At 43.0% G+C, this 13,723-nt stretch overlaps 6 protein-coding genes across 6 annotated transcripts; 2 read left to right on the top strand and 4 right to left on the bottom strand.

The window, feature by feature from the left end:
* Positions 1 to 857: 857 nt before the first annotated feature.
* On the bottom strand, positions 858 to 2,142 carry EAF01_007927 (uncharacterized protein; the record flags this gene model as incomplete). Its single annotated transcript, XM_038916183.1, has 2 exons — positions 858 to 1,314; positions 1,367 to 2,142. The coding sequence occupies 2 exons, from the start codon at positions 2,140 to 2,142 to the stop codon at positions 858 to 860; spliced, it is 1,233 nt and encodes a 410-aa protein (XP_038768654.1).
* A 279-nt stretch (positions 2,143 to 2,421) lies between these two features.
* On the bottom strand, positions 2,422 to 2,638 carry EAF01_007926 (uncharacterized protein; the record flags this gene model as incomplete). Its single annotated transcript, XM_038916182.1, has 2 exons — positions 2,422 to 2,472; positions 2,507 to 2,638. 2 exons carry the CDS (start codon positions 2,636 to 2,638, stop codon positions 2,422 to 2,424), a joined length of 183 nt encoding a protein of 60 aa, XP_038768653.1.
* A 567-nt stretch (positions 2,639 to 3,205) lies between these two features.
* EAF01_007925 (uncharacterized protein) lies at positions 3,206 to 4,724 on the top strand (the record flags this gene model as incomplete). The annotated part of the gene is made up of 3 exons (XM_038916181.1): positions 3,206 to 3,302; positions 3,359 to 4,312; positions 4,374 to 4,724. 3 exons carry the CDS (start codon positions 3,206 to 3,208, stop codon positions 4,451 to 4,453), a joined length of 1,131 nt encoding a protein of 376 aa, XP_038768652.1. The 3' UTR covers positions 4,454 to 4,724.
* A 2,677-nt stretch (positions 4,725 to 7,401) lies between these two features.
* On the bottom strand, positions 7,402 to 8,560 carry EAF01_007924 (uncharacterized protein; the record flags this gene model as incomplete). Its single annotated transcript, XM_038916180.1, has 6 exons — positions 7,402 to 7,447; positions 7,516 to 7,552; positions 7,617 to 7,789; positions 7,849 to 7,910; positions 7,971 to 8,302; positions 8,455 to 8,560. 6 exons carry the CDS (start codon positions 8,558 to 8,560, stop codon positions 7,402 to 7,404), a joined length of 756 nt encoding a protein of 251 aa, XP_038768651.1.
* Positions 8,561 to 9,392: 832 nt separating this feature from the next.
* EAF01_007923 (uncharacterized protein) lies at positions 9,393 to 11,754 on the top strand (the record flags this gene model as incomplete). Its single annotated transcript, XM_038916179.1, has 5 exons — positions 9,393 to 10,421; positions 10,480 to 10,826; positions 10,886 to 11,231; positions 11,299 to 11,544; positions 11,605 to 11,754. 5 exons carry the CDS (start codon positions 9,393 to 9,395, stop codon positions 11,752 to 11,754), a joined length of 2,118 nt encoding a protein of 705 aa, XP_038768650.1.
* A 682-nt stretch (positions 11,755 to 12,436) lies between these two features.
* Positions 12,437 to 13,432, bottom strand: EAF01_007922 (uncharacterized protein; the record flags this gene model as incomplete). The annotated part of the gene is made up of 4 exons (XM_038916178.1): positions 12,437 to 12,487; positions 12,568 to 12,953; positions 13,028 to 13,280; positions 13,364 to 13,432. 4 exons carry the CDS (start codon positions 13,430 to 13,432, stop codon positions 12,437 to 12,439), a joined length of 759 nt encoding a protein of 252 aa, XP_038768649.1.
* Positions 13,433 to 13,723: the final 291 nt, after the last annotated feature.

Raw genomic sequence — 13,723 nt, 5'->3', positions numbered from 1 at the left:
TTCAAACAAAAATCATAACCGATTAACCTTGGAATACTTAAAAATATGTACCCAAGCTCCAAATGATTAATATTTGCTCGAGCTCAAAGTCAGAACAGCCTTGATGCATTCCTTTTATCAACAGCCTAACAGAGACAAGGCTGAGAACTAGGTTGGTATGTAGGTAGATAAGTAGGTCGAGATGCAGGTAAATAATAACTACACTGGTCGTAGGTCGATAGGTCCGCCTTATAACAATTCTCATACTTATACATGGTCATGTAATAATCCTACCTAGGTATGCATATGATATTCAAGAAGGCAAAGATATTCACAATCCTATCTGCGGTATCTGTCCAGATGTCAAATGCAATAAGTTGATTCAATCTGATTGTGAGCTTGGTCATATGTGAAACAGCCCCCTCATGAATGCCGTTGAGCTCGAATCCATCTTCACTCGGTCAGCAGGACTTAAGAACATTTAATGTAAACCCGTTGCGAAAAAGTCAAAACACTTACAAAAGAAAAGACTCAATCATAAGTTGTACAAAAGAGAACAGTGAGATATGATGGTTGTTGCTCTCTTCTCAGATGGAGAGGCAATACATGCTGCATATGTGTCGAGTGTGGATGTAGAGGCGACGAATGTTTACACGACTCAAACTACTCGAGTATATCATAGTCATTATATTATATTATAAGTTCTTTTGCTATATATGGTATCAGATGAAGCTTATAAACTTCAATGAGCAACTACAAAGCAATGGATATATTGAACGCCCCAGTTTAAAATGAATAGTTCCTCTCCAGAACATTAGCCACCCATGACATTACGTCCTCTCGAATTAGACCATAGCTCGTGTCGTTAACTTGATATCCTAAGCGGATCTTGAGGCTTCTCCTTCAGAATACTTGACTGTAAGACCAGTCTTCAATTCTTCACCCTTCCCTCCGTACTCCTTTGGTAACTTTGCAGCAACATGAGGAAGTTCACTGCCAAGATTGGATCCGTAGCTGAGCGGATGGAACTTTTTGATTGTATCGGCACTCAAAAAGATTTTCATTGCCGTGAAAACCCAACCCATCACCAAGGGAACATTAACAAAGAACTTCTCCTTCAACAGCTCAGGATAAGCCATGCTGAATGTTTGGATGGTCTCTTTGGATGCGGCACGGATACTGGGGTCCATTCGTAGGAAACTGACATTGAGATAGTCATGGACTTGGATCATACGATATGGATCAGGGCCGTTTTCGGGTATCTTTTCGGTTGCTGAGGCGAGATCCAATTCTTTAATGGATAATTCCATGAGTGCTGCTCTCCATTTAAGAAATCTATGTCAAAAGATCAGTACTATATCGACACCACATCTAATGCGTTACTCACTCAGGAACGTCACTGAATGTCTTCTTAGCATTTTTGACTGCTCCATAGATGTTCCATGTGATAACTTCTTTACCACCGTCGCTAGTATTATAAGACGTTACATATCCTAGGTTACCAAACTTGACCTTGTCGAACTCGGTACTCTCCAAGAGCTTCTGTGGTTGCATGGTCTTTCGCCATCTCAAGGCCTCAATCAATTGAGCCTTGGCTTTAGGAACGTCTTTTGTGTTTGCTCGCAAGAATTTCTCGAGAACTATACTTGTTTGAACGTGAGTTTCCGATGGATCAAGTACGATACCCCACATCTCATTGTATTCAGCTGCCTCGAGAATTGCCGGCAATTCTGAATAGAACTTGGACAATGGCGAGCCATCATGTGTCTTGGTAGTCTTATCGAATGAGACTGAGTGTTGAGAGGTTGAAGCTGCTTTCTCCACATCCGCATCTTTGGTAGCTTGTAGTTTAGTGGCTGCTTCCGCGTCGGCTTCTTTGACAGATTCTAGCTTGACGGCTGCTTCCTGGGGTTGTTCCGTGGTGGGCTCCGCGGCTACTGATTCAGTTGTCGATGGCTCTGCGATTGTAGGTTTTGGCTCTTCGGGAGTGATTTGTGGAATTGGAGTTGAGTCATCGATCTTTACTGGTGATGATTCCGTTGTTGTAGGCTTTGGATCTTGCTCGATTGTAGATTTTGGTCCCTCCATAATTGTAGATGTTGGTTCCACCCCCTCCTCTGAGACATCGGCCTTTGTCTCGTTATTATTGGGTTCCGCGCTCATCTTCGTGTTTGTTATTCGACAATGGATTGTGTTCGTACAGATCCGAAAGAATCTCCTTTACGAGCGCCGAGCTGCGAATTTATTTCTGTTTGATCTTATCAATCTTGGGCAGGGGAGGTTTGATTGACATAGTAATTTAAGATGATATTTTTGGATGAACCCAATTCTCCTTTTCCTTTTCCTTTCCCTTTCCCATTCCCTTTTCTCGTTCCTCCCCTCCTCTAATTATTCTATTTTATAACTCCCGACTCGCCGACGCTAAATGGCGCAGCCAAGAGCCTAGCACCGATCATGAGCATTATTAGCATTGACAGGCCTCGAGAGTTGGAGCTGACCAAAATCAATTGTGTCAATTGTGCCAAACGCTTTCGAAGCCTCGAGGTGTCAACATCCCAAGCCAGCCCAGCCAGCCCAGCCCAGCCTTCTCTTCTTCTTTAGCTACCAAGCACGTGTACCTAGGAAGTGGATGGGTCAGTGAGGCTGAGCTTTGATACATGGAAAAGAAAACAACCACAACTCAATTTGCCCAGGACTTGGTGAGAATCTCTCCGAGAGATACTCGGTATACGACTCTGGTCCACCCACCAACCTCTTCATTAATTTCTTTTTTCTTCTTCAAATTCAAGTTGTCCAACAAATGATGACGCTTGATTTGCAGGTCCATGTGGAATTTGGCTATACAGTGTATCATCTTGTTTCTAGAACTAATCGTATCCTTGCTTACAGGTCCATTGGTCCCTGATATATATCCAAATGCACAAACGATAATGAGGTGGCTGGAAATGTATATACATACATACTTATCTCCTGCAGCCTCATATAGCCATGTACCCACACGAGTAGGTGCATGAAACGGTTGATTTCCATATTCACTTCCATTTAAGGGTACTCACCGATAAATTTGTCGCATCTTTCTTTGAAAATATTCTGGACACAGGTATCTGGACCTCTTCTCGACAATCGAGCTTCGACCCTCAAGAAGATCACTGATCTCGGCCGTTGTACGACATTCACTTGACTTTCTGCGACTTGCCTTTTCGCCTTTAATATCTTCTACTTGGAGATGTTTCCCCAACTTCTTCTCACCGCTGCAACGGCATTGTTGTCTGCTAAATCAACCTTTGCTCAGACTTACAGTTCTTGTAACCCATTATTCACAAGTTAGTGGCTTGCTTCGTTTCCATATCTTGTTGAAGCTTTGCTGACCTCTCACTAGCTGGCTGTCCTGCGAATACTGGCTTGGGGAAATCTATCGATGTCGACTTCACTTCAGGATCCGTTAATTCCTTTACTGGCTCTGGCGCTATTTCATACAGCTCCAATGGCGCTTCATTCACAGTATCCAAATCAGGCGATGCGCCAACACTCTCTAGCATCTTCTATATCATGTTTGGAAAGGTGCAAATCACAATGAAGGCAGCCCCTGGCGCGGGTATTGTCAGCACACTAGTTTTACAATCCGACGACCTAGATGAGATTGATATGGAATGGCTTGGAGCGGACGATACTGAAGTACAAACCAACTATTTCGGCAAAGGCAAAGTTACAGACTATAATCGCGGAGCTTTCAATCCAGCGGCGAATAACCAAGGTCAATTTATCACCTACACTATTGAGTGGACTTCAAAGCAGGTCGTTTGGTCCGTAGGTTCTACTGTAGTAAGAGTCCTTACACCCGCAACAGCCGATACCGACCAATACCCACAATCGCCAATGCAAATCAAGTTTGGGGCCTGGTCAGGAGGAGATTCATCAAATGCCCCTGGGACAATTTCTTGGGCGCGTGGTCCAACCGATTACTCCAAAGGTCCATTCTCTATGCTTGTTAAGTCAATTGACGTGAGTGATTATTCGACTGGTACCCAATACAGATATGGAGATCAATCTGGAGACTGGACATCAATCCAAGCCGTCGGTGGATCGGTAAATGGCAATGAGCCAGCGTCCGCTTCATCAATTCAAACTGCTGGCGCTGCTGCTGTTACATCTAGCTCCCCAAGTATCCCCGCCGGTATCAACAATGGTAATTCGGCCACTCGAACTGGATATCCTTGGGTTGCTGGAACGCAAACCGTATCGAAGGTAACATGGAGCACTGGGCCAAGCATTCCTTCAGGTTGGGAAATTTCTTCCGAGGGGAAAATTGTCCCTGTAAGTGCTTCACCAATAAGTACGTGTCAATCTATCCCCAATATCTTTCACTTTTCCCGCATACTGACTTTAATGATTAGACATCAGCAGGATTAATCCCCTCCTCTTATGTGGGCCCTTCACCTTCTTTTTCTTCGCCGCTATCAGGAGATGGCCTTGAAACGATCACGGGCTGGGATTCTAGAGGATTTGCTGTAACAAGCACAATTTTTGTAGGATGCAGTACGGCAAAAAGCTTTGATCAGCAAGGATTTTTGGTGACGGGAATAGCGGCATGTACGACTGGGGCTGGCCAAGGAGGCCCTGGTACAAATGCTGCCGGTGCTATTGGCGGAAAAGTCAGAAGCACCAATAAAGCCGGAATTGACCATAAAGCTTTGCCTACAATACTAGGGATAGTGGCGGCTGCCGTCGGGGGGGTGTGGATTTAAGGCAATTCGATGCGCGATATGGGTCAGGCAGGTTGGATTGAAAATAGGGACGGAGTTCAATGTGACGAGGAAAATTTATGGGATTGGCCATTCAAAGCCTAAGGATATGGAGCTTGGAGGGCAAGGTTCCTCGAAAGGAAAGTTGGCTATGCGAATGCACATACAAGGAAATAAGCTAATGATGGATGATGGACAAGAATTCTAAGATTAATGATAATGATAAAGATGCATGATACATGATTCCGTACATATTTGATTCTACTTTGAACAAAGTGAGCAATTATGAGATGTTAAAATGTAGATCTGGAATAAACTAAGTAGGTAAGTAGGATACTATGATCTTAGGCCATCTGAGAGAGGGCTTTTGCGTTGCGTTACTTGTAACTTGTCTTGAATCAATCAAGAGACTAGGGGAGGGTGTTGGGGCAGTAAATGATGTTGATGAAAAGGGGCAGAGAAAGCATTAAGGGATTCGGGTTGCTGGGTATAGTCTCATGTGAAAAGGTCTTGCGTGAGAAGTATTTTGCTGAATCTGAAGAAGAATCTCAAGCAACCTTCTTCTTTCTTCAAGTGACGCATAGGAACAAGTGAGGAGATGAAAAAAGAAGTGATGAATGGGATCCGGGAATGGAAGTTCTTGTCATGTAGAATGAGGATGGAGTTGGGGATGTTTAGGGGAGAAGGAGCGAGGGGTGGAAATAAGCGAGAGAGGGTTTTCGTGGATGGGCGATTGAGAAGTAAGGAAGATGTGAGTGCGAATGGTTGGAACTTGAGTGGACATGGAAGAGAGGATGGTTATTTGGTACTTCTGTGCGTATGGTATAGCTCTAATCTACCTCTTTCTCTGTGTAAATAAGAAGCTCTTCTTCAGGTGATGGATGGATACACATTTTGCGTGTCTTGTCATGTATGAGAAAATACACTCTAATATACACTCTAATATACACTCAAGGTGCATTCTCTCGATATGGGGTTTTAGTGTGGTCTGGGTTGTAACTATAAGTGTGCATTTGCGTTCTATATTCTATATTTCATGTCCCAGGTTGTACAACCGAAGGTCAAGACTAGGTATTTGCAGTAGCAAGAGATCGGCCTGTCTTTGAGCTGGTTAGCAAAAAAGATTTCATATATCATAAGTTACCAATTTTTTTATTTTTTTTGACTTCCTGTCAATACCATACTGCATCGTTGTCTGGATCGGAGAATGTACCGGATCTTGAACTCATCACCAGGCAGCTCGGGCTATATACAGACTTTAGAGTACAGTGCAGAAAGTATACACTTCAAGCCTCTTTTCCTTGTTATTTTAGTGATGGCAAGATTGTTTAATGCTCTTTTCATACCAAACAGCACAGATAGAACGACGATATAAGTCAATCGCAGAATAAACCATCAACAATCGAATCCTCGTGAATTGGTCCAGATACCACGTAAAAAATGATGCGGGATTCAGAGAGCTATCGTAGAGAGCCAGCCTACTTGTTGTTTCTGAACGATGCCAACTCTGAACAAATTGATCGTTTTGAGAAAACAAGATGCTCCCTTCAATATTATCTTGAGCGCCAGCTCTCTCGATGTTGATAACGAGTTTGTAACTACCGTGGAGTCTTTCTTTTATGGAGAACTTTGGGGTCATATTTGACTTTTTGCGAAAACCTCCTCTATATGCAGTGTTATGCTGTGCACTCAATACAAATCCCAACAGACAAGTATGTGAAACATACGCATCCGCGCTGGACACATCCGGTGTAACAATCCCAAAATTACACGAGTCCCTAGCAGTCACATCTAATGGTCGTAGCAAGCGTCCCAACTAATTCAAAGATAACAATTGAATACCTGCACTGCTGCCTCCCGTGAATGATTTAAACCCGAGTCTCTAATGATTTTGTTGCACATCTAAGTCTTGTACGGCTACACTAATACCTAGTGCTTACACCCCACTTTTGTATGTTGGCAGCTCGAGGCCAGCGGAATAATGTATCGAGGTACTTTAGCGACCGTGTGTCAATCTATCCTCATTGGATATTGAGTGCATTACACGCGAAACGTTACAGTACATGGGATAGTTACAGATAACGGGCAGACCTCCAAGATTTCTTGAGTCCCAGATGAAGAAGGTGATTAAGCTGTGCCCAAGTACCAATCACGAAATGAATCCAAGAACATTCAATCTTCAAATAACGATATGCTTTTTAATTTTTACTAATATTCTACTCCCTCGAATTTCAAGTACAGATAGGATATCGAAGGGCTTGAGACGGCGTTGCTGTGGTAGAAATGTCAAACTAGAGGAAATTTATACCATTGGCGAAGAAAATAACAAGGCTAGATGAAGACAGAAAAAAGCATATATGATTAATGCATAGTAAAGCAAGTGCATGACTACTAACTCGTCAACGAATGTAGCACTGTAAATATAAAGCCCTTTACTTTTAAAGTAAAGGCATTCGGACAGGGTTCACGAATGTCGAGGCATACAGCACAATCTTGGAAATAAGGGTAGCAGTTGATAACTAATCTAGAATCGCAAGCTCTGAGAGTCCTACTTAGGAATTGTCAATCGTATCGGCTGATTCATACAAGGAGAATATGTCTGCGGTGCTAATTTGCTTCTGGGACCAACTTCAATGATTCACTGCAAACGCAAATTCGTGAGCATTTCCCAGCAACGAATCTACTTCCTCAAGTGCTCCGAGAAGAATGTTGCGCACTGTTGATACCTGTAGGTCACAAGATCTCATCAGTAGAGACCCTTCATGGTGATTGGGAAAGAGAAAGGAGTACGTACCCTCTAACATATTCCCTGACATTGTCTTCGTTTTCAACTATCGTAGCATGTTGATTAGTATCTCTAACTTCAGTCACAAATCAAGAATTAGGAAAACTTACAGTTGGCCCTAGCTCCCATCCATCCATGATGCATGGTTGAATAAGTCTCAACGACTCCGTTCCCTGCTTCAAGAACATCTTTGTATTCTTGCACGGCTTCAGCATCCTCGCTATTTGAAGCAAGCACAATATGTGGAATTGTGATTTTCTCTGCATCCTCCTTCGTCAATCGACTAGTAGACATTAGATCAATGGTGTCCCAGTGTTCTAAGAAATCAAGAGAAATGCTTACCCTGGATGAACTTGACCGGATACTATCCATGGAGTCTCTTTTCGTGAAGTGGCTGCGGCAACCTACTCAGATCTTTAAAATCTTGATAATATGTCAGACTAGTTGAATGGAACAAAACCTACTTTACCACCCCAGCACAACCCCAAGCATGCCCAAACCTTCGCGCTGTCCCATTTCTTTCCACAATCGGCAACAACTTCCCCAATAAGCTTTTCCCATCTGTCAATCGCGTATGCAAACTCCACAAACGCAGCTTTAGCGGCTTTGGCTTCTTCGCTTGAATCCTTGAACCACTCTGCTTGAGCTTTTTCCCCATTGAAGAGATCCGGGACAATAACAACAGTATCTAATGGTTCAAGAGCCGCGGCTAATAAATCGGCACCCTGTAGCGTTTGAGGTGCAGCACCAAATATATCATAGATGACCATAAGGACGTTTGTGGGCTTGGATGCTCCTAGAACACTCGGTTAGGATCTGAGGATTTTGAAGATGAAGAAGTGAAATGTATGAGGCTATCTCTGAAGTGATTGCAGTTGAAGATGAAAACCAAGCAAAACACAAACGAACCAAATAATGAGCAAATAACTAGAAATGGAAGTAACCCACCTGCAACATATACAGGTACTCCAGCAAATGTTTCCCATGTACCTTTTGTTTTATAGTCAACTTTAGTCACTGGTGGAATAGTGTTGCAGGCATTCTGTATAGCCATATTGAGTGACTTGAGTCTGAACTCTTTGAAGGGTAAAGATATGAGGGAGAATAGTAGATAATATTCGTGATGAAGGTTGACTATCAAAATGAAGCTGGGAATGTAGATCTTGAACGGTGATAATATAATACTTAGGTAGGTAGAGATGTATGAATCTATTAACGTTTATATAATATTCAATCTTTCAAAGTGGTTGAGAATGTGAGACGGGATGTCGTCGGTGATAACGGGGAATGGTAATGTTAATTGCGCACTTGATGTCACGGGTCTGTTATAGAAAAAAGGTGTCCTAGTCACGATTACAGAAGCAATTTTCCTTCTCAAAACATATACATTCCTACCAACTTATATAGTTCAATCTCGAGATTTCGTGAAAAGGTTTGATTTGAGGAGATGACAGAAATCGGGATTGTGACACTACCACGTGATGCAGACACTGGCTCACCCTTTTTGGATTGAATCCGGCTTGGTTTAAGAAGAAGCTTCCTTTATTCCCCCCTTTATTCCCTTTGTTGTTTCTTTCCCGTGAAATTATAAGCGAGAGCTTTAACTTGAATAGAGTCAATCTTCAAGAACAATGCAGCTTTGCTATGGGAAAAGAGAGTTTCTACCAAGTTTCGACTCTTTGGGGGTAGGTTTCCCGCATCCGGGGGCCTATCCTTTCTTGATTTTACCGATCAAGGGTAGGCAATTCGAGGGTGGACAAAGAGCATCAAGACCATATCTCTGTCGATAATAACATGGTGAATACAACGTTGTTTCCAAATCTCTTCCAAAACCTCCAGAGCTCTCAATCCACCATTCTAAATTCTCTCTACCACCAGTCATCAAGATGCCTCCTCCACCATATTCACAAAGACTGAGCCATGTGGAACGCGTGGCCCATGCTCAGGAAGAATGGCGTAAATGGCTAGGGTTAAGGAAAATGAGACTCAAATTTGTTTCTGAAGAAGTCGTCGACGAACGCGGCTTTGATGTTTACGAGTTTGGAGAAAATTATTTCGCGAAAGAAGCAAAGTTGGAAAGACTTTTACTGCTTTCCGAAGATGACCCACATCGAAAGCAGATACGAGATTACGTAGAGTCGAGCAACAAAGCATCCGACTTGTTTACCGACAAAGGCCTGCTTCGCAAAGAGGGTGGTTCAAAGGATACTCTAGGGCTTTTGGGAATGCTAGCCGCTGCAAACGTTGGTGACGAGTACATAGACCATTATGTCGAGGATCTGACGGCTTACGGGAGTGCATGGCTTTATAGCGATGAGTTTGAAGGCCATAAGGCGGATTGGCCTCCGTGGGTAACAGGACAGGACGATGCTTCCTTGAAGCTTCAACGATTCCATAATATGGTACATGCTCTTGCGAGTGGCAGAAACGCGCCACCACCCTGGAAACATCTCAATGCAATGTTCCGCCTCAACGGCTATTTGATGAGAATTCTAAGATTCGTCGATGAGCGAAATCCTCACTTAGGAGGGCGACCAGCATTACCCGATGGCTCAAATATAGCGGATCCGGCAATAAAGGCAGCATGGGTACTACATAGAGCATGGATAAGATTGCTTCATCACCGATCGTTAAGTTTGGGAGCGCAGCCCCGTGGAATAGATGCACTCAAAAACATACTCATTATTGGTAGAGCACAACTAGAGCAGGAGACACGTTCCGTCCCTGTTGAGAGTAGAAAGATTTATGAATCGCTCTTAGAGTTTGTAACTACATTACAGACTCTGACTACGTTCTTGCAAGCACTGGCAAATGAATTTAGCCAAAACTCTATTCCCAAACCAGGCACCCGAGAACCTTATATCATATCGGATTTTAACATAGATTCCGATCGTGTAAGTGCGGCATGGGCTCAGGTATGTATCGTGGTAATTATCAAACGAAGGCGAATGAAACTGACAGGAATTTGAATAGATCACCCACCCTTCAAAACCTGATCCACAAGGGAGAACTATTAATCCATTCGGACCTATGCTCCTCTGGTCACAGTTACTTGATCGTGCTGCCGACTTCGACGCTAAGAACAGGAGGTACTATGTCGAAGATCATTTATACGACAATCGTGTCATTGCAGAAGATGAACACTGGGAGATTACAAAACTTATATCCAAACCCGAATACGATCCCGATCTCGTGAAAGATCGTGTTCCCGATATTGCACAAGCAAGGGAGGTTAGAGCATTGACGAAGAAAGTTTCACAGGTCAATACTCATCGGCGCAATTACCTGCTTTTAAGAGACTGGTCCAAGAAACGGCCTTGGTAAGTTACACAATAGCCTCTTACAGTTTATCACTTGAGACAATTACTGACACCTATAGGAAACAACTCTATTTTGTGTTCGATACCGTTACAACCGATACCTGGCGTGGACTTATTGACGACTTTTATAACACTATGGAACTACTGAAAGTGTTACCCGAGACACCTGGGAAGGAGCAAGATGCATTAGACTACAGAGCAAGAATAGAAGCAGATCCAGAATCTGAAGCAAACCTATTTGGCAATGTTTTCGCCATACATCCTCTTCCAAGCCATGACCCTTGTAAGTACGCTGGTGCTTACTTTGGTAATTGTGTATATTGCCTCGAAGACTACGCACCCAGAGAGTTGTGGGTTCAATTTTTCTGCAATCATATGGTACATTACGATTGTGGTCGCGACTATGTAAGTACCTTCAACAATTTTATCATTTTTAAGTGAACGAATAGACATTGACCTTGCACTTCTTTAGTGGGATAACCCTGGAAATCCTGACTTCAGGTGTCCTCTTTGTAGACATACACAGTCGTGGGAACTCCACAAAGTTGCAGGTATCGTTCCCGAGGCCGTAGACTTATGGGATAACGTGGATCTCGTGGATGCTTCCGAAGTATCTAAACACCCTATTGTCCAAATGGAGGGTACACCGGGGGATGTTGAGGGATTCAAAGAGCTTTACTGGGAGAGTGAGGCTGCGCATCTGGCTGAAAGTGAGTCGGTAAGTCTTAAGCTTGAAGATCCGAGGCATCAGTGGTAGCAGCTAATCTATTGGAAAAAGTGGGAGTTTCGTAATTGGCATGGTGAGAGGGCGAGAGAGCTTCACCACGAGATGGCACAAATGAGGAATGCACGAAGAAAACGTGTTCTGGCTGCAAGAAATGAGAGACTCGAGATAGAGAAAGAGTTTCCCACATTGGCGGAAGATTAGTTAGGCTCTATGATCTCTGTCTTCTTATCCTGGCCCTACACATGCTCGACGGAGCCAAATTTGGTGGTAGGGGGTTTGCGACTGTCTTTTCCTCTTTGATTAGAGCGATCGATAAATCGCCAACAACTCTGCTGTCGTTGTGTAGTAGTATGTTTCATCTGAAGATCCAATTTCGTCATGTATCTAATTAGTCAACCGTGTATCTGGAACAACATGCCGGGATTTGTTTTTGTGGGAATATACTTGATTTATTCTGCTAGTTGTTATTTTTGTCTCGCTGTGTATAATGCAACTCCTTATATTCACCTTTACGTGGCGAATAATTCTACGGTTACGAAAAGCTTGTTGTGCCTAAACTTGAGATTTTCTCTAAAACTCTTCGTTTTTGCACTATGATATCGAGATCATATCTGACGCAAAATTTCCATTTGAACAGAATGATGAAAACAAACGTTACACCCCCCCCCAAAAAAGAAATCTTTCTTGGCTCATAACCGGTAGGGCAATCATGTTATTTAAAAGATATTGACTCTGAACCTGTTTGGTTGCTTATACTAAGTTGACAAAATGAGCATGCATTTCACTATGCGAGTTAATATAACGCTGTTCTTTCCCAATGAATGTTATGATTCCAATGTAATAACCTTCCCGCGCCAAACTTTTCATCTTAACGTAATGTTTATCACTGCTTATCCGATTCGGAACCAACTAATTTACTTACTTCAAGTTCATCCTATTCACAATCAGTATTATTTTAACCATAATTCCTCAACAAATCCCAAATCAACCACATCACCAAAAGTGCGAACTCACCTCAAAATCCCCCGGCCAAATCAAACCTTTCACTCCCCAACTTTCCCACCCCTGCTCCTTCTTCACATCTCCTCTAATAAACTCTCTATACCTCGGTGCTCCAGGCCTAACCACATTATCCGCCACAACCACGGCTCCCATTTTCAGCACACCCAGTGCCTCCACAACTTTAAAATCCTGCTCATACAAATCCTCTAGATGATCTAGAAACAAGAAATCCACATTTGTGACTTTCTTCTCTTGAACTAGACTAGTAATCGAGGAAACGGCTGTGCCTTCAACAACTTCAATAATGTGATCGAGTCCTGCTATTCGAGCGATCTGGCGAGCAATACTTGCAAAGATGGGATCGAGTTCGAGGGAGTAAATTTTTAACCCCGTATCACCTGTCGTATTGTGATTAATCAAGCCATTCTAAAGACGCGCATGTTTCATACGTTTACGAGAAATCTGAACAAACCTCCATGCGCCTTCACCATCGCATCCGCAAAGAGGACAGCACTATACCCCAAATATCCACCTAGTTCTACCAGCATTTTTGGTTTCTCCCACATAACGAGATCACGCAGGATATCAGCTTTATTGGGACCTACACTGATGAGGAAATCTTGGCGTAGGGAAAATTTGTCGATGGTGGAGAGGACATCTAAGGGATTGGTAGGGTTGCGAGATAAGATGTAAGCGAGGAGTTGAGCTTCGCGGCCGTCATGGGACTGATAATTATTAGTGAGAATTTTTGCGTAGGACGATAGAGTGGGGTGAGAATGGAACAAGGGAAGACAGTGGAGGATAATACTTCAATGCCGGACTCCATTGCCCTGCCAAGGGAAGGCCATTTTTTGACGAATTCTGCGTCGTTTTCCATTGTTCTTTCGCGGTAAATTTTGATTTTAAAATGTGAATTGATTATTAATGCAATTTTCCTGAGCTAGTAAAGTATTATATGACATGAGATTTGCGATCCAAGGCACTTAGCGAGACGATACCAAAAAAGTATCCGAATAGTAAACTTAAAGTAAAGGACAAATGAGTGAAGACGGAGAAAAAGCAGACTATATATACATAACCTCAATCTGACCACCCCACTTTCATATCCAGCTGCAACAATATCTCGTATCTTCCATTCTCAAGCGCCATCTCCTACTGGCTAAATCCA

Source organism: Botrytis porri (assembly GCF_014898465.1).
Source record: "Botrytis porri strain MUCL 3234 chromosome Unknown BPOR_010, whole genome shotgun sequence".
Taxonomy (NCBI): domain Eukaryota; kingdom Fungi; phylum Ascomycota; class Leotiomycetes; order Helotiales; family Sclerotiniaceae; genus Botrytis; species Botrytis porri.
The sequence above is the reverse complement of the archived record's forward strand: the minus strand, read 5'-3'. Positions and strand labels throughout refer to the sequence as shown.